Source organism: Balaenoptera borealis, assembly GCF_965194805.1.
Source record: "Balaenoptera borealis genome assembly, chromosome: 14".
In the NCBI taxonomy this organism is placed as follows: domain Eukaryota; kingdom Metazoa; phylum Chordata; class Mammalia; order Artiodactyla; family Balaenopteridae; genus Balaenoptera; species Balaenoptera borealis.
The window spans coordinates 60,409,529-60,433,087 of NC_138875.1; the positions used below are offsets into that span (position 1 = coordinate 60,409,529).

At 46.0% G+C, this 23,559-nt stretch overlaps 1 protein-coding gene across 7 annotated transcripts in view; it reads left to right on the top strand.

The window, feature by feature from the left end:
- PTPRM (protein tyrosine phosphatase receptor type M) overlaps nt 1-23,559 on the top strand; it is a 742,498-nt gene that overhangs the window by 699,579 nt on the left and 19,360 nt on the right. For 5 of the 7 annotated variants that reach the window (XM_082353481.1, XM_082353483.1, XM_082353487.1 and 2 more), the window contains 7 exons: nt 9,914-10,030; nt 14,612-14,766; nt 15,003-15,138; nt 16,894-17,043; nt 17,751-17,924; nt 18,917-19,048; nt 22,785-22,910. In XM_082353481.1, the coding sequence (XP_082209607.1) occupies nt 9,914-10,030; nt 14,612-14,766; nt 15,003-15,138; nt 16,894-17,043; nt 17,751-17,924; nt 18,917-19,048; nt 22,785-22,910 (990 nt within the window). Of the gene's footprint in view, nt 1-9,913; nt 10,031-10,740; nt 10,792-14,611; nt 14,767-15,002; nt 15,139-16,893; nt 17,044-17,750; nt 17,925-18,916; nt 19,049-22,784; nt 22,911-23,559 lie in introns of all 7 variants that reach the window. The other 2 variants (XM_082353486.1, XM_082353484.1) reach the window with 1 other exon arrangement.

Consider the following 23,559-nt stretch of genomic DNA (forward strand, 5'->3'; position numbering starts at 1 on the left):
AAATCCAACCAAAGAACCCCCTTCACACCTGACAAGAAGGTGTGGACTACATTGCTTCCTCATCCTGTAAACCTCAGGATTAAGGAATATGCATTTGGGTAACATTATTTGAAAATTGCAGAGGTGCTACTGGATTACAGAAGTGGACTGACCTCATAGCCAGGAGATGAGTTAACTACTAGGGATTTCACTGGATTACTCGCTGGGAAGTAAAAAGAGGTAGAGTCTGAAAGAAAAGAGCTGAAGGGGACCGTGACATAGTGGAGAATTAGCCCACAGAAGGGAATAAATATGAAGGGTACGGGAGGAAATAGATATTTCAAAAGCCGACATTGGGTTCACCTCTTTTAGCTTCAGACTGTCTACTTTGAAATAGAAACAGAACCCTTATCACTGAAAATTCTGGACGGACAGAGAAGTCTTTGTTCTAGAAAAGGATGGTACAGTCATCACCTCACCAAAGATAGATTTTTTTCTGATGTTGTTGGGTGGAGAATCCAATATCAAGAGTGAATTTGTAGGAGTTTTAATCCATTCAACTGGTTGAATCACATACATGCCAAACCCAGGACTATTTATATGAGGTTCAGTCAACAATTAGGTAGGTCAGCTATTTGTGTCACTATATTCTTCAAAGTCTTTGCTGTGTTTAGGAGTTCCTGTGATAATCTAGGGAAGAGGGTTATAGAACAGGTGAGGATATTGAGACCCAGGGAGGCCGGGGCCTTTTCTAAGTTCCTCTTTTTTGCTCCTGACCCCTGGAGCCATTTACCTCCCCCCAAAAGATTAACTGGGACAAGTGTGCGCCTCAGACTATCTCAAGGGATTTAGCCCAGCTTCCTGTTTCTGAAACTCAAGTTCATTGTCTTTCTCATCCTGGTAGAGACCATCAAGTGTGAGCTCTTATGATCAGTAGAGCACCTGGTGCTCTACACCGTGAGCTGTTCCCTTCTTAGTAATAGAGATGCTGACATGAAGCAAAGATGGCAGCCAGTGGACATTGTCTGATGCGATGGGTCTTCAGACCTCACAGTGACTCTGTGATGTGAGCGCTATTGTTATCTCCACTTCCCAGATAATACACTGAAGTTTCCAGAGGTTAAGAAACTACCCCAAGGCCATGCAGCTAGTAACTGTCAGCCTGTGATTGGAACTGCAGAACCTCCCTCCTGAGCACTAAGCTATATGGCTTCCAAAGAACCTCATTCTAGGGTCATGAAATCGATTTCCCAGACCTGGAATAATTTTAATAGCCATGTGGTCTACTGTCCTCTTTTTTTGCACATAGGATGCTGAGGACCAAAAAGAGTCTGTGACCTGCACAAGGTCACACGGCTAGAATCAACCCCGAGCCCTCCTGCGTGCCCGCCAGGCCCCTCCTGTCACACCACGCTGTGCCATCACTAAATGCGAGTTTTTAAGAGAACCTTCTTTATCAGTGGTCCTTAAAAGTAAAATGTTACCCCTCTACCTAGAAGAATGTCCGCCTGTGTGTGTGGCGTTTAAAGAACATTTCCAGGTCTGTAACTAACTAAGCCAGAGAGGTCACATCCTGGAAACCTGGGGGATGTGGAAGGCACAGTCCCTGAGCTCACCTGCTCTAAGGAGCCACAGGTGTATCTGTCATGGTGTGCAGCGTCTGCTCAACAGCTGGTAACAGAGGTGCCTGACACACATACCCGGGCGATCGACTGCTCCCAGCCCACACGCATACACTCACACACGCGTCCCAGCACCCAGTGTGTACACGGCACCTAGCAGCCCACCTGGCAGGGCAGCTGGCTCGGCTGCACAGAGCCGCACGGTGGTTCCAGGGGTCGTGTACACTCACCAAAAGGAACGAGTGCCCTTTACAAATGCGGGTCATACAGAAATCCATGTCCTGCGTGCTCCCCCACTTTTCGAACACACACTTTCTACCCCAAGGCTGTTCCTCTTATTTTAAAACACAGCACCAGGAAGGTCCACCAGGATAGTGTCAGAAGCAGCTGGAAATCATGCAACAGGGACTGTCTCCTACCGAGGTCGGGAGAATCCCATCCCTCCAACCCCCGCCGTCCCCCCAACAGGGACTCGGGACCACTCAGGCTCCCCGGAGATGCCCTTCGCCAACTTCGTCAATCCACAGTGCCCTCCCCCTTCCACCACCCAGGGAACCTGCACTTCATCTTTCTGGTCTCATCTGTCACATGGTCTCCCTTGTGAAGCTTTGGGTCTCTTCCTTTAGATTTAACGTTCTTCATTCTACCTTCCAACAGCAGTTTTCGTTTTGCTAATTTTACTGGTGCCAAGCATGATCTAAGAGCTTTACAAGCAAGAATGTAGTTAATCTTTCTAAAACCGTTATTATTATCCCCATCTTACAACTGAAAAATGGAGGCACTGAGAGGTTAAGTGACATGCCTGAGGTCACACAGCTAATCAGTGGGGCCACGCTTTGAACCCAGACAGCGTGGCTGTGGGAGATGTGCTGTGACCACTAAGCTGCCTCCTTCTGCCCTGAGTCAGGTTGGTTATTTCCACACCAGCCTCTTCACCAGCATTAGACTCATTCCTCTCTCCTCTCAGTGCCCTAGCCATGCCGGGCCTAGGCTCTGCTCATCATGGCCTTCGGGGCTCTCTGGACGGGAGGACAGCCTGAACGCCACTGCCCTGAGAGCAGACAGAGGCATCACAACACTGCAGCCGTGGTGGGGAGCCCTCAAAGCTCCCCAGTCTGCCTCAGCCTCTCCACTTCAGATGATGGATATAAATAGGGATAGTTCGTGCCCCACAGAATTAGTGTGAGGGGCAAGTAGTCAGATCATTCTAGGACTGGAATGATGGTGACCCCCGTATGGTCTAGCCTGGATGGCTCTGTGACCCACACAGAGACAACAGATAAAAAACTTTATAGGACTGCAAAGTCCTGCTGATCTAAATTGTTACCCTGATACATGGGGAGACTGCCAATGAGAGAAAATACGGAATCTTCTTCTCAAAGATATGTCAAATATCTCTCTAAGAAATGTCCCCTCTGATGGACCTCAGGAGATGTATATATATATGTATGTATATATAATATATAGGTGTGTATGTATGTATTATGTATACACATGTATGTGTATATTATATATGTTATATATAATATATGATATATATACACATATATGTATATTGTATATAATATTATATGTGTGTATATATAATATGTATATATAATATATATGTTCTCATAATGTTGTCATTGCTCAAAAGATTTCTGAATGTCTTCTTTCAGAATCATCTTTAGACTGCGTGACACACATTTTCATTGTCCTCAATGGTGACAAATCTCCCTCTATTAGCAGGACGACTTAAATTTGGGGAATGGCTAAAAGTCAAGGCCAGTCTATTGAATAAGGTGGGGAACAAGCAGCCTGGGTAAACGTGTTTCTTCAAAGGGCTGATGCTCTGTGACCTAGCTGGGTAGGACCCTTGTCATCCATGTGCGGTCAGAGAGAAAAGCAGCAAGACATTTCTCGGGGGTTCTGCAAGATGACACTTGGAATTCCACAAGAGGCTTCAGGCCACATGTTTCTTTACAGCGGATGAAAACAAATGTTACGGATATGGATGTGACCTTGTGCATATTATAAGTATTATGTGTCCATTAATTAATAGATGCTATTGGAAGACCAGATAGACAACCAGAAGCCCTGTGGGGGGAACTTTAGGCAGGAGCCTGAAGGTGAGAAAGAGGGATTTGCTGGTGCCATGAAGTGATTCCTCCAAATTCACACTCTCCAGACCTCCAGCAGTTCCTGATTTCGTGCCAGTTTTGAAACAGCCTTCAAGGATGTTGCCCAAAGGAGGCCCCAGGGCCCAGATGAAGCAGGTTTGGAAGGGAGGAGCTAGGAACCTACGATAAGCCAGGTACTTATGCAGAACTTTTATATAGATTGTGTCACTTACTCTTCACAGTCTCCCTTAAAAAAAAATCAGTGCCATTATCCCATATTATGCACGAGAACACTGAGGCTCAGAGGATACACGTCACCGGCTGTAACACCACAAGTTAGCAAGATTAAAGCCAGCCCACGTCCGTCTTACTTCATCACGCTGGGACCAAAGCAATCCGCATTTTCAGGATATTTAAATGAGTGAATGTTTTCATTGCTGTGAGAGTTCTGTTAAAAAAAAAAAAAAAAAGGATGCAATAGATCTGTTCTCTTGGAAGCCTCGTTAGCAGCTGCTCTTGGCTGGGGCCCTTTTTGGTCACTGTGCTTCCCAGCAGTGTTTTTGCTCTTGCCAACCAGCGGCTCCAGCAAAGCCGCACTCAGCTATTAATAGAACTGTGGTCACTGTCTCTTTGGATGTCTCCTTTCAGAAAAAGAAAGAGTCTGCTTAAAACCCCCTTGACAAACCAAAACTTGTACCAGTGCCTTTGTCTTTTTCCTGCCTTCCACCTCCTTGTCGGCTGTGTCTATTAGATGGTGCAATGGTATCCGCAGTTGAAGGGCTGACGTTTAATTGCTTAACCCTTCGTGATCATGGGCTTCTTAGCAAAATGAGTCCTTCAGGCACAGAGCACAGAAGCAGACCTTCACGTTCTACCCCAGCCCCCTTCCTGCCAACCAGAGAGTTGGTGATACGGGAGCATCCACGGAAACCTAGCCGTTTGTGATCAGGGATACAGAAGAAGGATGCTTTCAACGTGTGCTTCTGTTCTTCCTGCCCCTCTCCCCCTCATACCCTCACTCACCCCAAGAGGCAACGCAGCTAAAGTCATTTCAAGCCTTCCTATTCGGTATCTGTTCCTGAAGCTGGGCCTGGCGAGACTGAAGGAAGCATAATTGACCCTGAGCTTCCTCCTCCAAAGACCCCTGAGCTTGGGGCCTGTCCACAGCTTCTCCCCCACCACCATCCAGCTCATCCCCTGGAGTGAGTCACTCTTGGTCCTTGGGCCAGCCTTTCGTTTCCTCCTTTCAGGACACAAGCCAGGGAGAGAATGAAGCGGAAGGAGACCAGCCCTGGCCCCTGCTGGCTCTCCCCTCAGGCCAGCCACTGGTGAGGCCACAGTTGCAAGAACCCAGTGATTCCAAAGCAAAATCCAAGCGTGAAAGTCTATGTCTGGCAGTCGTGATGATCTGGAAAAGGAAACTGTTTGGAAACTGTCTCTGTGGCTCCTCACGGCTCTACTGGGTGTGATTCTCCTCCGCAAGTCAGGACACCGTTTCCTAGTTTCTGTTGGGCGTTAATCAAACCTCCCTGGTGAGAGAGTGGACTTGCCCACCAGTGCCCCGAATAGGTGTGCAGGAAAGAGGAGCAGAGAACACCCCGGAGTTTCCTTGGCTTCTGCCTGTGTTTCCCCAGCAGAGAGCTGGCACAGCACTCAACCCTCCGCTCTCCCCTCTCCCTGTGCCAGGAAACCCAGCTTCACCTCTTCCGGCATTTAGGGGGATCTGTGCCCTCTGACTGCCTGTGGTCACCTCCAGTCCAGATCACCACAAATCTATCATCATAATAAAATTAAGAATTTCCATTGGTGGGGGGCGATACTCACAGTGAACCTGCTCTAGGGCAGATGTTATCACTCAGTCCCAAACACATCTGCACTTTGGAGTCGCCTGGGGGCTATAAGAAATTACGGATGCCTCTGTCTTACCCGGAAATTATGATTTTTTTTAATTAATTTTATTGGAGTATAATTGATTTACAATGTTGTGTTGGTTTCAGGTATACAGCAAAGTGAATCAGTTATACATATACATATATCCACTCTTTTTTAGATTCTTTTCCCATATAGGTCATTACAGAGTATCGAGTAGTGCTTCCTGTGCTATACAGTAGGTCCTTATTAGTTATCTATTTATATATAGTAGTGTGTATATGTCAATCCCAATCTCCCAATTTATCCCTCCCCGCCTTACCCCCTGGTGACCATAAGTTTGTTTTCTATATCTGTGACTCTATTGCTGTTTTGTAAATAAGTTCATTTGTACCATTTTTTTAGATTCCACATATAGGTGATATCATATGATATTTGTCTTTCTCTGTCTGACTTCACTCAGTATGACAATCTCTAGGTCTATCCGTGTCACTGCAAATGGTGTTATTTTGTTCTTTTTTATGGCTGAGTAATATTCCATTGTATATAAGTACCACATCTTCTTTATCCATTCATCTATCGATGGACGCTTAGATTGCTTTCTTGTCTTGGCTATTGATAGTGCAGCAGTGAACATTGGGGAGCATGTATCTTTTCAAATTATGGTTTTCTCCGGATCTATGCCCAGGAGTGGGATTGCTGGATCATATGGCAACTCTAGTTTTTTAAGGAACCTCCATACTGTTCTCCATAATGGCTGTACCAGTTTACATTCCCACCAACAGTGTAGGAGGGTTCCCTTTTCTCCACAACCTCTCCAGCATTTATTGTTTGTAGATTTTTTGATGGTGGCCATTCTGACCAGTGTGAGGTGATACCTCATTGTGGTTTTGATTTGCATTGAAAATGATGATTTAATTGGCCTGGAGTGCAGCCGAGGCTTTGGAATTTAATAACCCCCCCTCCAAATGATTCTAATGTGCAAATTTGGAAACCCCTGCCTTAACCTTAGAGCCCTCTGAGGTAGAATAAAAACCACCCCCCGCAGATGAAGAACCTGAGATTAAGCAAACCTGAGTGACTCACCCAGGCTCACCGCAGCCTTAAGGAGAGAGCCAGCCTCTGTAGTCAGGCTGTCGTCTAAATCCTTGCTTCTCGGGCTTCCCTGGTGGCGCAGTGGTTGAGAATCTGCCTGCCAATGCAGGGGACGTGGGTTCGAGCCCTGGTCTGGGAAGATCCCACATGCCGCGGAGCGACTGGGCCCGTGAGCTGCGGTTGCTGAGCCTGCGCGTCTGGAGCCTGTGCTCCGTCTGCAACGAGAGAGGCCGCGGTGGTGAGAGGCCCGCGCACCGCGATGAAGAGTGGCCCCCACTTGCCGCAAGTAGAGAGAGCCCTCGCACAGAAACGAAGACCCAACACAGCCATAAATAAATAAATAAATAAATAAATAAATCCTTGCTTCTCAAAGTGTGGTCCGCAGACCAGCAGCATCACCTGGGAGCTTGTCTTAAATGCAAATTCTGGGACCACACATATCCAGACCGACTGATCAGAAACTCTGGGGTGGGGCCCAGCACTTGTCACAGGCCTCCAGGATCGTCTGATGCCTGCTGAAGTTTGAGAACCACTGCTACAGAGACATCAGGGTGCCCCGAAGCTCACAGTAACGTGCAGCCAGCCTGGCGAGCTAGATGTGGCCACCCCTGGCGACCCCTGCACCTGGAGGGCGCTTTCTGCTGCTACCGCCAGGGGGCGCCCAGCTGCACCCGGGGGTTTGGGGGACGGCGGAGCCGGCGGGAGGGCCCGGCAGGGTCAAGATTCCCTGGGAACCGAGCTGGCCCAAGGGAACTGGAAGAACAGTCCCCAAGAGAAGCTCTGAGCCTTTGGTACATGGCAGAGGCTTTTGGTTTCCCTGACTCCCAGGCATTGAAGCCTCCACACCCGTAGTTATTGAAACTTTGGGGATGGGGAGGGTAAAGACTCTAAAAGAGAAGAACAGGTGACTATACAATATGTCCTACAGCAATCACATTCTAATAAGGCACTTTTGTTAGACAAGGTACACCTAGTTAACGTAGGTTAACTTTGTAATTTTTGGAGAAATACACAGATTTTTGACTTATGTGTTCATTCCATTGAGAATTGTTTAATTTTTCTTTTTGGCCGCGTGGCATGCGGGATCTTAGTTCCCCAACCAGGGATGGAACCCCGTTCCCCCTGCAGTGGAAGCACGGAATCCTAACCACTGGACCGCCAGGGAATTCCTGAGAATTGTTTAATTTTAAAAGTGCATGTATATACTCTATTCGTAGTTTTGTATCTATCCACAACCCTCTGCTTGCGTGATTGAAGTCACAAAAATGTAAAAGCAAGTCCCCTAAAATAGAGGAGACTTTGGTACGTGCCATATAAGCATCTTTGTTAATTACCATTGTGAAAGTAATTAGACATTCTATGAGTGAAATTAGGGTTGTTATCAAATTAGACATCACAAATATGCATGATCTGCTCAGACTCACTTTACATCTAGGAAAAGAACTGGAGAAATTATAGATCTCTGTCATTCTGGAATATTTTAGATCTGGCACAGGTATCCATGATATAAATCTTTGAAATATGGATAAGTCAAAATATTTCTAAATGATTATCCTTTATAAAGTCACAGATAATGTTCCCATGAGGGGAAAAAAAAGATTCCCTAAGGAAGCTACAAATTTAATGAGGACAGGGACCATCTTTGTCTTGTGCTGCACTGTATCTCCAACTCCTGAATGTTTCTGGCTTACATCTTCCCAAGTAAAGGTGATAAGGCTTATCTAGAACAGCACTGAATTGGCTGCCAGAAAGTTTCATGAGGAAGCAGCTAAGATAACAACCAGCCTGCACCACACCGGAAGCATGGGTGTACCAAGGTGTTTGGCGTTCTGGGAAGGGCCACCTCAGTCCATATTTCTTTTTGTAAATTTTCCCAACCTGGGATTGTCCTTCCTACGCTGATCCTATGCTTGTCTCCATGAAATTCAGTTTTTTATGTACCTGTTGCATATTTTCCATGTATGGGACACATGCCAGGTTTGCTGGGTTTGCAGAAATAAGCAACTGAAAGCCCTTTGCATGCTGGCAGGTAATAAGCAGGTATAACGCGGTGTAAGAAGGGTGTCATACTGGCAGAACTGGCACATCTTATCAGAGCACCAACAGAGAGCATCCATGCAGAAAAGACTTTGAAGGGGTGTGGCATTTGAGATATTCTTTGAAGAATGGATAAAATGTTCAGCTAGATAAAATATCTGAGTGGGAGGAGAACATTGTGAACAGAAGGAACGGCATGAGTAGGAGTCTGGACCGTGAGGTCTGCTTTGGGGATCAGGCAAACCACTTGTCTCTGAACATAAAATATGTGTGGCTAGAAAGGAGAGTAGTAAAAAAAAAAAAAAAAAAAAAAAAAGGATGAAGATGCTAGTTGTGTCCAAATACAAAAAAGATCTTTACCTGCCAGGCCAAAGTTAATTTCTATTTAATTTCACGGGCAGTGGTTGGAAATGGAAGTTTATTGAGCAGAGCAAGTCAGCGCCATTGGGATCGCACTTGGAAGGGTTTTTGCAGTTAGTGGTATGGAGGGGATGCAGGAAGTTACCAGAGCCTGAAGATGGTGGCGGAGGGAATAAAAATTTGGAAAACATATTTGAGAGATATTTCAAAAGCTTCTTAGACTTGGCAGTTGATTGGGTTTTGGAGAAGGATCACCAGGTTTTGTGCCTGGGTGACTGAGGAATTCTTAGAGTCATTAACATAGGGAGTTCACCAGGTTTTGTATACTGAATTTACTTATACTAAAATGAATCTGTAACTCTAACTTGGGGAAAACACATAGCTACTACCTTCTTCAGGAAAAAAAAAAAAAAATCTCTAATCTTTACTTTTGGCTCTGATTTCCTGCTCAGTCCTCCTCAAAAATGTTCGATCAGTTCCTGAAACTAGAAGAAATTTAAAGTTCAGAGGAGCTAAAATACTGCAAGCCAACTTTTATAGTTTATTTTTCCAGGCCATTCCTGAGTAGAGATAGACAGGAAATGAATGGTTACTGTAACTGAGATGTTTGTAGTATAAATACAATTTGTTAACTTTAGACCATTTTCCTAGGTTTTATTCCTCCCATAACTCAAATTGTGTTTTATTCTGGGGAGAGAAAAAAATATATAGGTGATCTAAAAAAATAAAGTTAAGCTGTACTTCTGATTTTGTGTACAAATTGTATCCTATAAATTATACTGTGACCTGTCATTTGGAGAACTCCAAAAAAAAAAAAACCCTGAATCTTCATTTCCTTTGTGTTTTCTAAAGGTCAAATGCTGCAAATACTGGCCAGATGACACAGAGATCTACAAAGACATTAAAGTCACCCTAATAGAAACAGAGCTACTGGCAGAATATGTGATAAGAACATTTGCTGTTGAAAAGGTAAGTTTTCACACTGCTTTGAAAAGCTTTGGTCAGACATTAGTGATACCAGCCTCATTAAGTTATCTGGGATAATTCATACGTGGTCACACCTGAATGCAGGTAGGCTATATCCAGTGATTTCTCAAGAGTGCATCTTGCCCTGTGATTCTGTAATAGCTCAGTTCCATCTTTGAAGCAAATCATTCCCATTTCATGAAAATCTGTGTTTTGCAACTAAACCAAAAGATACATCTAGCTGTCTACTTCCTTTTTCTTTTTAACCTGATTGTTATCGTTCAGCTCATCTCTCTGTCCTTGTTCAGAGACAGTTCAATAAATGTCCTTCATGCTGTATGGTCCATGTGGGTTTCCCAGTGTTGAGTTCGTATCAACTGTGGAGACACAGATCCTAACTCCTCCTGGATCCCCTCCACCTCCTTGAGGCTTTTCCAGCCGATGGTTTAATATGGACTGATGGATTTTCCAGGTGGAAGCTTCTACCTGGAAACACACATAAGTAGACCCGGGCCGCTCTTGCATGAACCAGCGCTTCCATCCATTCCCTCCCATGCTGGTTTCAGCCCTCGGGCCCTGCGGGCGTGGGCTCCTGAATGCTGTGCTCTGTCCCACGGCCTCACCCCACATGCATGGATGGAGCTGCTGCTCTGTGCCTTCTCCACAGGGCGTGACGGGGAATCTCCTTGCTCCCCCTCTTTCTGCTGACATAGGGAGGGACCGGAAGCGAAGCAAACTGCAGTCCATCCAGAGAAGTGTCACAGGTAGGCTGTGGGGGGTAGTGGAGGTGACGTGGCTGACAAACGCTCTGCCTTCCTGTCCTCACCTTGCCTTCGAAGAAGGGGACCCACGGTTTTGTCTCTGAGGTCCCCCGGCTTCTGTCCATGGCTGAGTCTTACACTGGATGTGGCGATGCCGGCACGAATTTACCAGTGGCGGGTGCCCTTGCAGGCCCCGAGTTGTAAGTGGACCAGGGCAGTCCTCATTTAGGAAATGAGGAAATTGCGGCGTTTGCTTACTGGCTCATTTACCCTGATTTTTTCAACTACCTCTTTCGGTTTTCAAATCCCTATTTGTCATACAATCACAAGGCTGAAGAGACTTTCATTTATTTTAATCTGTTTCTCATACTATTTAGCTTCTTTTTTTCCCCCTCAGCCTGTCTTTTTTAATAAGCAGGCAGGAGGCTTAGAGACTTCAAACAACGTGGAGTTCTGGCTGACTCAATTCTTCAAGTTCTGGACCTCACACTTTGATGTCGGGTTTTTCCCTTCTTAGGCAGGATTGGGGGTAAAAAAAAAAAAATATGGAGGATTTTTGTATGGCTCTTGGCAAGAGCACTCATGAATAACTGCATTGAAACAGATAGTGATAAAAGACCCGGAATATTTTCTTCTTTAAAACAAAAAAAAAGCATCCAAAACCATCACTTAAACATAGAGTTCTTTGAACAATAGTCAGCTCTCTAATAAGCTGAAAAATGCATCTCTGTGGCTAAAGGAAGGATTTGTTTGTCTTTTTGCTCTTTTTTTAACCTCTTAGTGTTCTCGGCTACATCCCCAGCTGCACAGAAATGTTTCTGAAATACCCAGCTATTTAGTCCTCAGACAAGCAGCAAAGAGGTAGTGGGAGGAAGGAAAGGACTTGAGGAGCTTGTTAAAGCGTTTGGGGAAATCAAAATGACATGTTGCGGGATTTTCTAACGGGGCAATTGGAATCTCTAAGGAAAACAAATCATTAGTACATCTGTGGAGCACTTCTTATAGGTTTCAAACTTCCTCATTAGAAAGGAAACTTAAAACAAAAAAAAAACAGCCAAGTGAAGTGTATACTTTGAGAGTCTTCCAATTTTGATTCTATTTTGAGAGTATTCACATCAGGGGACCTAAAGGTAAAACATGGGTTTGGGCTCCGTTCTGCAAACAAGCAGGCAGGTTTGGAGCCTGAAACTGGTCAGTTCCTGTTTTGCATGGGATGGTCATCCTTCCTTTCCCCTGTAGCTGGTGACTCCAAAAGCTGAACAGCTTTTAAATAACAAAGGGCCCATCGTGGCAGGAGGAAGACAGCTGAAAAGTTTCTGTGGATCTAGGCTGTCTGGTGACTCTACCTCTGCCGAAGCTGGCAGAAAGGAAGCTGACGATGGACCCCGAGTTCTTTCTGCTTAGGAGGTGCCTGGGGCTCAGAGAGGCAGGGATATATGGTCCTGAATCTGCAAGACAGAGCATGTGCCTAGGGATTCATCCATCCACACATATTTATCAAGCGCCCGCTCTGGGCTAAGCACTACTGTTTGTCGTGGGGTATTCCTTCCCAGCTATTACAAGGAAAAGGAAGTGAATAGCTCGCTTTTCCTGGGTTGGCCGAAAAGTTCGTTCGGGTTTTTCCCGTAAGATGTTAACGGGAAATCCCGAACGAACTTTTTGGCCAACCCAACATATAGCGTTAATACTCATTATATTACGTATAATATGATACTCATTTATTTAGCATTAAATCTTGTTAATGAAAAATGAACAAAAAATGTACTTGATATCAAGTTGGGAAATATTTGGGCTGTGATCACTGATCACATCTATGATTTTCCCCCCATATATATTACAAAACAGTGAAAGAAGAAACTGCCATGTCCATGAACAAGAGTGAGAGGTGACTCACAAGCCATTTCCATTGCTCATCTTGTCAGTAGTGAACATATTAGAGGGTGGAGGTTTATTTTGGGAAAAGGTTTGCTGCATCCCAGACACTGACATTTACCCTGCTGAGAAAATGAGTCTTAGATCAGTTGGGCGCCCAGCCCGTGTTGGACGGAGTTCGGGTTCTGGGGATGCTGGATCTGAAATCTAGCAAAGCTAGAAAGGGAAGTGCTCAAAAAATTAAAATTAAAAACAACAGTGTATGGGAGACATAAATGCCCTTTTGTCCTCTTTGGAATGAATGAATCTTTATTATAGGCTTTCCCACTTCCTGGGACCACCCCTGACCTGCCCCATCGTCCTGTGTAAAGCCAGGGGAGTTCTCAGGGGTTTAGAGGCTCACCATCTGTCTTCTGATGGAGGCTTTAGCCAAATGTTACCATGGTTTCAGTGATAGAAAGTGTGGGCTCCTAACCACCTAGTAATCTTGCTCTGGGGTCACAGAGCGTATTTAGCAGATGACAGTGTTCATTTTCCTTTGTGAATCCCTGACGACTTAATTCCTTAATGCTTCAACCCCCCCTAAAGAATAGCATGATTTTCAAAGAGAAATAAAGCTTCAGCACTTGTGGGTTATTAAACCAAGACAAATGAACGCCCTGATGGCAAACAAGTCTTAACTTTAAAACCTATCATTGTTTGCCTCTTCTAGTCTTTCAAAGGACATAAAAATTCCGAATTTCTTCCTGGCTACCTCTGCATGAACAGCGGCTGGTGGTGAAAGTGACAAGATTCCTGGGTGATTAATGTTAAGATAATAAAACCAAACCCAGGGCCAGTGGAGAAATGGTGTCCAGGAAACAGTGCTGGAAAGAGAGAAGGGGGAAAGTCAAGTCTGATCTCAGGTTACCTCCAGCCTTGATTCTGGAAGTAATTGTTGTTTTCAAAGTAGACTCTTGTTTTAAAACACAGTCTTAATACATAGGCTCATAGTTAGAAAAAAAAAAAAAGATGGATATAAATCAACTTAGTTATTCTCAAAACAAGAGTAAATTTTAAAATAATTAAAAACACTTGAAGTCTGTTTCCTTGTGCCTTCACTTCGGTTCTATGGCGGACCACCCTCTCTCTTCAGGTTACTGGTCTAACATTGAATTCCAGCAAAAATACCTCTGGATTTCCATGGTTTATATTTCTTGACATGCCCGTTTCCCACAGGCTGACCACTGAAGACAGGAGACACCATCTCCATATCTCTGCAGCCCCAGCCCCTGGAGTCAGGCCTGATGCATTGTGTTTGCATCTGATTGTTGGTGATCAGATGAATGGATTAAATGTTTACCCCAATTAAAGAGAGAAACCTAACAAACTCGAGTTGCCGGTGAAAAGTGGTTCTCTGGCCTCTCTAGTTGGAAAGTGGTCCTTCTTCCAATGGCCTTTCCGCACATCCTCAGCGTGTGCACAGCCCGAGTGCCTGGTGCAAACGGCACCAGAACACAGAAGAGCTGAACAGGGGTCTGCATCTCAGCAGCTGGTCTTGAGCGCACAGATACCCCTTAGTTCCTTCCCGTCCCCATTCTGTGCATCCTCTGTGGGCTCGCTCCTCACACCGTAGGATCTAAGTGACACACAAACTGTTAACAGAGCCTGCGTTAACAGGCTTAGAAAGAAGCCTCAAGGAATCCCAGCAACGCATCCATTTGCTGCCATTGCACCTGTTAATTAGCGTTTTCCCCTAACATCCCCTCCCCTTTCACCCCCACAAACATCTTCCTCCCTGTGAGGAGGCTTTCAAAGTGCGTGTTGCACCAAAGAATGACCCTCTTCCCAGCAGCTCACTTTCCCAGCCCCGGGCTCCCTGACTGCTTAGGGGTCCTTGGCGCCCTCCTGGCCCCTCACCGTTTGTTCTCCTTTGTTCTCTTCCTGTGCTGTGCTGACCGACCCCTGGCAGCGAGGTGTTCATGAAATACGCGAGATCAGACAGTTTCACTTCACGGGCTGGCCGGACCACGGCGTCCCCTACCACGCCACTGGGCTGCTAGGATTCGTCCGGCAGGTGAAATCCAAGAGCCCGCCCAACGCAGGCCCGTTGGTGGTGCACTGCAGGTGAGGGGGGCCCAAAGCTCCAAAAGGAAGCCCGGGGAGCCGTGGGTGCGGGTCTCCTCGGGGTGATGGAAACGTTTGGAAACTCGATGGATGCGAAGGCGCCAGGTGCCGCTGAGTTGTGCACTTTACGATGGTCATTGGCGTGTTATGTGAGTTTCACCGCAATAAAAATCTAAGCGGAGGCAGGAGCACAGGAATCCTTTCTCCTCCACTGACTGAGCCCTCTCTCTGTGCAGCGCTGGTGCGGGGAGGACCGGCTGTTTCATTGTCATCGACATCATGCTGGACATGGCCGAGAGGGAAGGAGTGGTGGATATCTACAACTGCGTCCGGGAGCTGCGGTCTCGGAGGGTGAACATGGTGCAGACCGAGGTACAGCAGCTCCCGACCGCCCGCCTGCCCGCCCTCGGGCTCTGACCCCGGTGCCTGCCCTGCACCCCACCTCCCAGGGCAAGGGGAGAGAAGAGCCAGCAGTTCTGTCTTCAGAACCCCCCCAGGAGAAAAAGTGAAGCACCTGGCCATCCTTCTTTCCCTCCCTCCCTCCTTCTTTCCTTTTCTGTTTCTTTTATAAACACACAGAAAAGGCCAGGAGTCTCCCAGGTAACAGAATCTGCTCCCTGAGCCTAACTTTCCCCTTACTTCTGTGTCCAGGGTCCAGTCGAGGCTCTACGTTTAAGCATTCGGGGATTCAATACCATTTCTTTTTATTGTGTCTTTTAAACTAGCTGGTAACCAGAGCGAGACCACTCCTGAGAATAGCCAGGCATTTGCCAAGTGGCCTTTAAGGGTAATCTCTGTGCATTTCGTTCTCTTCCTACTGTCCTTAAAAATCCTGTCCAGTGGCCTGGTATCATGGGAATTCGCCCATTTTCTGGAAGTACTCTATACCGACTAGTACTTCTGTAAGTTAGAACTCAAGGTGTATCAGGAATTTAAGTATTTGAGAAAAGGTAATCCATCCTGCTCCTAGGAAATTCACGTTTTTACTACTATTTGATCCTTTTAAGTAGGCATTACACCCACCACCTGGAAAATGATTCATGAAGTAGAATAAGACTCCCTTACATTTAGGTTGTGCATTAAAGTTTACAAAAGCCACTGGGAAACCTAATTTCATTTTTTAACTAACAGAGAAGAATAACAGAAACTGTAAATGCTGCTTCCATGGTCTTTTTTCTTTAGAACAGAGTTTTTGTTTTAAAGATAATAATGATCATAATGTATTTTCAATGTACTTAACAGTTGATCAAATGTCACCACATCCCCTTTTTCTCACTCAATCCATTTCTGAGGTGTTGTTTAATAGGACTGGGCTGTTTTCGAGAATTAAGAATTCGAGTTATTTATAGAAATTAAAGTAAAAAGTAATGGATCCCTTTTGCATTTCATGTAATTGGAGAGCAATAATAAATATGCTAACACTTTACTAATTAACTGTAGGGAAAGCCAGGGCCAATTCAGAATTAGAGGGTTGGTTTTTAAACTGCAGGCTTATACGTACACACGAGAGCTCTTCCCTGGACACATAAGGACTTTCGCAATCATTGCATTAATTAATGTTTCAAAGTAAGTAGCTCTAAGTGCTCAGAACTGTTGATTTTTCATAGTGATGTCAAGCTTCCCTGGACCTTCTTTGCGCTGTTAATTTGGTTAGCACATTCCTCTTTTCGTTATATGTAGGTAAGATTCTGCTATTTCCTCATCTGAAATACTGAGTTCCAAACTCTTAGGATCAGAATTGCAGGGACAGTGTAGCTCCAGTCACTCCCACATGACAGTGCTTGCTCTGGGATTTATCAGTGTCTGAGTGGTTTTCATCGATCTGTTTACGGCTTCTGCATTGAGCCCCTGTTTATCTCTTCCTCCCGCTATACTGTACTCCGCACATGGCCAATCACCAATGTGCCCGCCATCTCGTTGGGGAACAGGATTACTGGTTCTGGAATAACCCCCTCCTAGCGGTCAGGTCGTCTCCCCTGCTTTCTCTCTGGTGGGAAGGCGTCGTCTGTGATGGGTGGACCATTGTTCTGTTTTCCTGTCTGTGTGGGGCTGCCTTCCCTCCTTCCCTTAGTTCTTTCTGGTTACCTTGGTTTCTCTACTACTAACGAGTCCCGTCTGCTTCGCCAGGAGCAGTACGTGTTCATCCACGATGCCATCCTGGAAGCCTGTCTTTGTGGGGACACCTCGGTCCCTGCTTCCCAAGTCAGGTCTCTCTACTATGACATGAACAAGCTGGATCCACAGACAAATTCAAGCCAGATTAAAGAGGAATTCCGGGTAAGTCGTGCTAAAGGGACAGGCGGCCGGCTGCGACCTTGCTCCTTAAGAAGAATCTCAGAGTCGGCTCCTGAACCCTTGAGCCAACACAGGGTTTCTTAGCCTCGGCACTGTTGACACTGGGGACTCGATCATCCGTTGCCATGGGGGCTGTCCTGTAGGATGTTCAGCAGCATCCCTGGCCCGTACCCACTGGATGCCAAAGGCCTCCACCACACCGTTCTGACAACCAAATCATGTGCAGACATTGCCAGTGTCCCCCCGTTGAGAACCACTGGTCTAGCAGAGCCAGGCCCCCCCTTAGCAGGCAGACACCACACCATCCCACAGTGTAACACAGGTGCAGCCAGACCAAGCAAGGTGCATTCAGGGTGCTTGCCGGGCAAGAGTTCTTTGTGCAGTTTCTCATATTCACGTTGGGTCTAAATGCACCTGACTCTGGGCCGATCTCTACCAGCTTCTTACCCCCAAGCGCCCAGATGTCCAGCCCTAGTCGGACGCGATGGCACGTAATCCTGCACACCCACAGTGGTCCTTTTGTCTCATGGGCACTGTCTGTGGACCAAGTCCAAGGAGTGTAAAGAGAAATAAAAATCCAGCTGTGTCAGTGGGGTTCGGGGAGGAGGGGGACATCAGCTGCAGGAAACGTGGGTCTCCCGAGGTCTGAGATGGGTTCTCTTCCCAAGTGTGTGTCCTCTGTCCTCTAGACCCTGAACATGGTGACGCCGACCCTGCGCGTGGAGGACTGCAGCATCGCGCTCCTGCCCCGGAACCACGAGAAGAACCGCTGCATGGACATTCTGCCCCCCGACCGCTGCCTGCCCTTCCTCATCACCCTCGACGGCGAGAGCAGCAACTACATCAACGCCGCCCTCATGGACGTGAGCCCCCTCGCCCCCTGGGCAGGATGTGGGGGGATGGTCCTCCAGGGGCAGCGCCTGTGTTCTCTCCTGACTCCTCTGCCCTTGTTTTTTTTTAAGATGTAACCTGTATTTTCAACAAAGTGCATTTCAGATTCCATATCTGTTTCTGCGTCGGGACCAATGTTCTTAGTCTCTCTGAGACCCCCGGTCCAGGCGGATTGATAAATGAAGGATGTCTCGGTTACTATCTGAGCACTTCCATTTTTAACCTCCTGGCCGGAGAGCAACAGACAGCTATTAAGTCACGAAAGCAGCGAAGTGGGATAATATGGTTTGCAGCATTATTTCAGTTCCCATTCCTCCTCATTTGGGCGGTAATTAACATGGGGGAAAAATTGCCTGTCAGCACAGATAGTACACAACTCATTACTTCCTGTCAGTCTGTTTACTTCTAACTGAATGAACATTTGCTGTTCAATTGATGGGCAAAGTGAACGGGTATTTTCAGTGCTAATATGGAAATTTTAATTCTATTGGTGTGATATCAGTAAAAGCGTATTTAAACTTGTTTGAAGCCCTGCAGAGCTGTAAAAAGCATGTGTGTCCTTTGATGGCAGGAATAAGTAACACCATCACACATTTAAACCACAAGTGAACAGATTTTAGGAAAAACAGAACTATTTTAATTATGCATATTTTAAAGTAAAGTTAAATTTTCTCCATTAAAATAGTTATGTATAGGGCCAACATTGCCTTTCTACCAGAAATACCAAAAAAATTATGAAATACTTATTAAGTTTTCTTAGTATCAAAGTGAGATTATTTTATCATTATTATTCTGCAGATGAGATATTTGGTCTGTTTTGGCATTGACAATGGTGATAGAATTCAACAGTTGTTAAATACATTCAGTGTTTTATGTCACAAACTCCCATGTGTACAAAATAACTTAGCTTCCTCCTGTTACATTTTCCTGGGTATATTTGGATCTTTCTTGTTTGTGTTTGCAGAGCTATAAACAGCCCTCAGCTTTTATAGTCACCCAGCATCCTTTGCCAAACACAGTGAAAGACTTCTGGAGGCTGGTCCTGGATTATCACTGCACGTCTGTAGTTATGCTGAATGATGTGGATCCGGCCCAGGTGAGACTCGAGAATTATGGCCGTCAGGGCCCATGCCCGGGGTCAAATCTGTGTTTGCTTTGTTTGCACATGGGGAAGTTCAGTCCCCCGGTGGCAGGTCACAAACGCCAGGCAAGGACGGAGAACTGGAGATGCTAAAAACCCGTGTTAAAAACCAGACGGGATTAGGGGTGGGCGCAGAAAATAGTCTGAAACCAGAAGAGATGGTGGGAGTGACAGGGTGAGACAGGGTCAGAAACTGGGCTGTTACTGAGGGATAGAAATAGTGACCAGATGGGCTCCCCTGGTGGTGCGGTGGTTAAGAATCTGCCTGCCAATGCAGGGGACATGGGTTTGAGCCCTGGGGAGATCCCACATGCCGCGGAGCAGCTAAGCCCGTGCGCCACAACTACTGAGCCTGCACTCTAGAGCCCGCGAGCCACAACTACTGAGCCCACGTGCTTAGAGCCCGTGCTCCGCAGCAAGAGAAGCCCCGCAATGAGAAGCCCGCGCACCGCAACAAAGAGTAGCCCCCGCTCACTGCAACTAGAGAAAGCCCGCACGCAGCAACGAAGACCCAACACAGCCAAAAATAAATAAATAAAATAAATTAATTTTTTTAAAAAAGGAAAAGAAATAGTGACCAGAGGGAGATACAAGGTAACGGGCAGAGTCAGAGCTGAACCGGAGCCTGAAGGTCGCAGAGCAAACAAACCAGGACTGTGAAGAAAGGCCGTCAGCCTCTGACACAGTCCCAGATCCCATCTGGGAGCATCTGTGCGCCTCCTGGCACGGCCCACTTGGAGCCCTCAGGTGGCATTCGTCATGGAGGCGGTGGCAGTGCAGGCCAACAAGCCGTTCTAAGGGACAGCAATTACTTTGTCAACTCTTTGGTAAAGATATTAAAAAGAAATGAAACTGGGACTTGAAGATAAGAAAAACTCAGAATGATCAATGGGGCTTTTTCACAGCTCTTCTTCTTAAACATAAAAAGGCAGAGAACTGGGTGGTGGTGACTCAGTGTTAGTAATGGAGTGAGAAGCATTTTTTTAAGGGACTTGTCAGGACAGCGTGAGCACAGGGGCCCTGGGAGCTGGATGTATTGCCTTAGGGCCCGGCTATTCCAATCGAGGGCTGACCTGCTGTGACGGAGGCCCTTGTTAAGTAGTTTGAACTTGGCGTGTTGTAAGAATAAACTTGCTCTGGAACTGAATTAATTTTCTATCTCATAGGCACAAATCCTTTAAAAAAAAAAAAAAAGTCTGAAGTATTGCAGCATCCAAACTGGACGAGACTTTTCCTTCCTAAAATCCATTTGATTGTCATCAATCTGCCATAAATCCCATGGACCTTCGCTTCAATTCTGTAATGTTTTTAATTATGTTTGAGGCACTACATTATCTTGTTATGGCTCTAGCCTGAAGACTAGTTAATGAAATAATAATGATAGTCCTGTCCTCATCTAGTCCTTTTTACTTAAGAAGCTTAAATATTTTAGGAGTCTTCCCCAGTGATTCTTCTCCGAAGGATAGATGGCAACCATTGATAAAGACAAGCAGACACCACAGCTGGGGGGACTTCAAAGACACAACCGGAAATAGGACCAAGGATCCTGATTTTCTAACTCACGATGCCATGGGTTAAATGTCACTCATTCAAGAGTCCTTAGTCATAGAGGATAAGCGACGGTTCCCTCTTCAGAATCGTTGTTTTTCCCCTAATGTGAATCCTGAAATGTAGTGATACACTGTTTTTTTATCATTAGTGAACCAGACATCAGTGATTTTCACGTGTTCTTTCTGAACGACAGTGTTTGAATTCTAAAGCTGCATTCTAACCCCAAACTCTCTGGACTCACACCCGGCGGGAGAGACAGAGAAGCCCCAGTTCCATTCGGCAGACAGAGCCAGTATTGAGAGTCAGAGAAAAGTTGCTCCTGGGATTCAGCCTTTTAGAGAACACTAAACGGAGCATTTGAACCGAAAGTCTTTGCAATTGCACAAGAATAGCCCTCAACTACTTTAAGTATTTATAGGTCCGGTTCATGGACATGTTATGCACTATTTAAGCCATTTTCCACACGGTTTCCTTGGGCAGAATGCAGAATGCCGTGTGCCAGGAGCCAAGCACCAGCCTGGGCCGTTCCTGTTTCTCGTGTAAGTGACAAGCTTTAGATCAGGGCCTGAACTGAGAGAACGAACAGAGAGCAAAGCTGGCTCAGTCAGGAGAAAATGGGCAGGACAGTTCAAATGTGCGTGTTTGAGCTTTTATGACCAGCTCAGCTTCCCATCATACACCTGTTAATTTTAACAGTGGGTACCCTCGGGTATCAAAAAGAAGATAAAACTTCAGCAGGCTATCTTTTGACAAGGCAGTTTTAAAACGTCACCAGGAAACACTGATGAAGAAGGAAAGATTTTGTGTAAGCATTATTTTAAAATAATAAATGTAATTTCTAAAATACTATAGACTTAGCTAATGTAAAAAGGACACTTAGTTACCCTACTTTCATTCTTGATCATGAAATCCAAACCTTTAACTTCTGTAATAGAAGGAGGGAGATGGCTTCGGTTGACCCACTGAAAACTATCTTACAATCTTGGATATAAATCAACTGTTGTAACTTTTGATGATGAGATTTCAGATCCTTTGGAAAATAAAAGTCATCAGTAAAAGGAATTTCAAGCAGTAGGTTCTCCCTTTGTGGTCCATCATTCTGCTTAAAATGAGATGTTCTTCATCTGCTCTTGGCCCAAAAAGAAACAGATTGTAAAATAATGAAGTAGTTCCCTCTTGCCCCTCCCCCCAGTCATTTGTCCCTCAGGTAAATCAGAAAGAAAAAAGTTAAATGCTGCTCCCAAAACATCACTGCATACCAAGTCCCCAAAGAAGTTTCATTTCAGACTTTAAATGCCTTAGTTAAGGTCTTCAGGCTTTCGAAAAGGTTTGGGAGAACAGATCATGGGGGTTTCTCACCTATCTCCAAGTTCAATGTTTCTGTGGGGCAGCAGTAAATGAAAGCCCCTCCCTCATCAGCCACCCTACCCAGCACCCCGCCCTCCACCCTCGTGTCACGTGCATCACATTCTTGCAAAAGTCCTAGTTTCCCAGTATCACCAATACCTGGAGTTTGAGACTCTAGGAAATTGTGTCTTTAATTAAAGCCACCTCCGGGTAAAAACAGCAGAGCAGTTACTCTTATTACACCAGGTTTCCTAGATGTAAGCTGGGAGGGTTTGGACCAGAGCATAAAAATGCAACCCAACACTGTTATCAGTATCTTGTCACAAAACAGCCCTGTTCTTAAAAGTGATTACGAACTGCAAGGCAAGCCCAGACGGGAGGATGGAGATTTGGGCGTTAACAGGTATGTCTTCATCTCAAGTGTCTTAGGTCTTATAGTGGCAGCTCGTGGCATCTCCCCAGGGCCTGAGAAGAGTTCCTTTCAGCAGCGAAAGGGATCTTACAGCATGTGTTCAATAGCACCCACATGACCTCCTTGGGAAGCAGAATTCCACGTGGCTTAAAGATGCTTTCGGAGAAAATGGAGTAAAAAGTACTAGACAGACAGGTGGATTTAAGGGCTCAGTCAACAAGAAAGTCCTCAAGTCGACTTGCTGGAAGGAAAAGAGAGAAAAGAAAGGAAATGAAGTGAATCAAGGGCATTTGGTCCTGATGCTGGTAGTGACCGTATCCAAACTGTGAGCAGTAAATGTATTTTTATCATTAACGTCGCGTCTCTGTGTTCTGAACTCAGTTGTGTCCGCAGTACTGGCCAGAGAATGGAGTCCACAGACACGGCCCCATCCAGGTGGAATTTGTTTCTGCTGACCTGGAAGAAGACATCATCAGCAGGATATTCCGAATTTACAACGCAGCCCGAGTAAGATCCACGGCCACCACGGCTGGTGTTGTGGTTTCATGATTTTCTCATTCATTGAATAGGTAGAGTGTCTGTGTCAGTCACTGTTCTGGGAGCTTGGAGTCCCTTCAAGGAGTCTGTGAACTCACTGACCTTATGGAGCTTATGTTCTAAAGGGAGAAGACAGACAGGAGAGGATGGAGACAACACCTATCCTACTAGATTTGTTAGCAAGCGGTGGGTGCTGTAGGAAAAAAAAGTGGGGAGGCAGAAGGTGCCGGGGCCTGGACCAGAGGGAGAGCAGATGTGCCATGTGAGCAAAGGCCCGACTGGAGTGAGGGGGCAGCCACGTGCTCTCGTGCAGGCAGCTTTGCAGGCGGAAGTGACAGTCAGTGCAAAGGCCCTGAGGAGGGGCCTTGTCTGGTGAGTTCCCGGAACAGTAAGGAGGCTGATGTGGCTGCAGCCCAGGAAGCGAGGGTGGGAGTAGCTGCTGGGGCCGAGGTCCGAGGGGTCGAGGGGACAGAGATCACGTAGGACCTTGCAGGCCGCTGCCAGGACTGGCCTTTTGCTGTGAAGGAAAGAAGGAGCCGTTACAGGGTTTTGAGTAGAAGAATCATGAGCTATAACCTGCCATTTAAAAGGCACACTCTGGCTTCTGTGTTGAGAACAG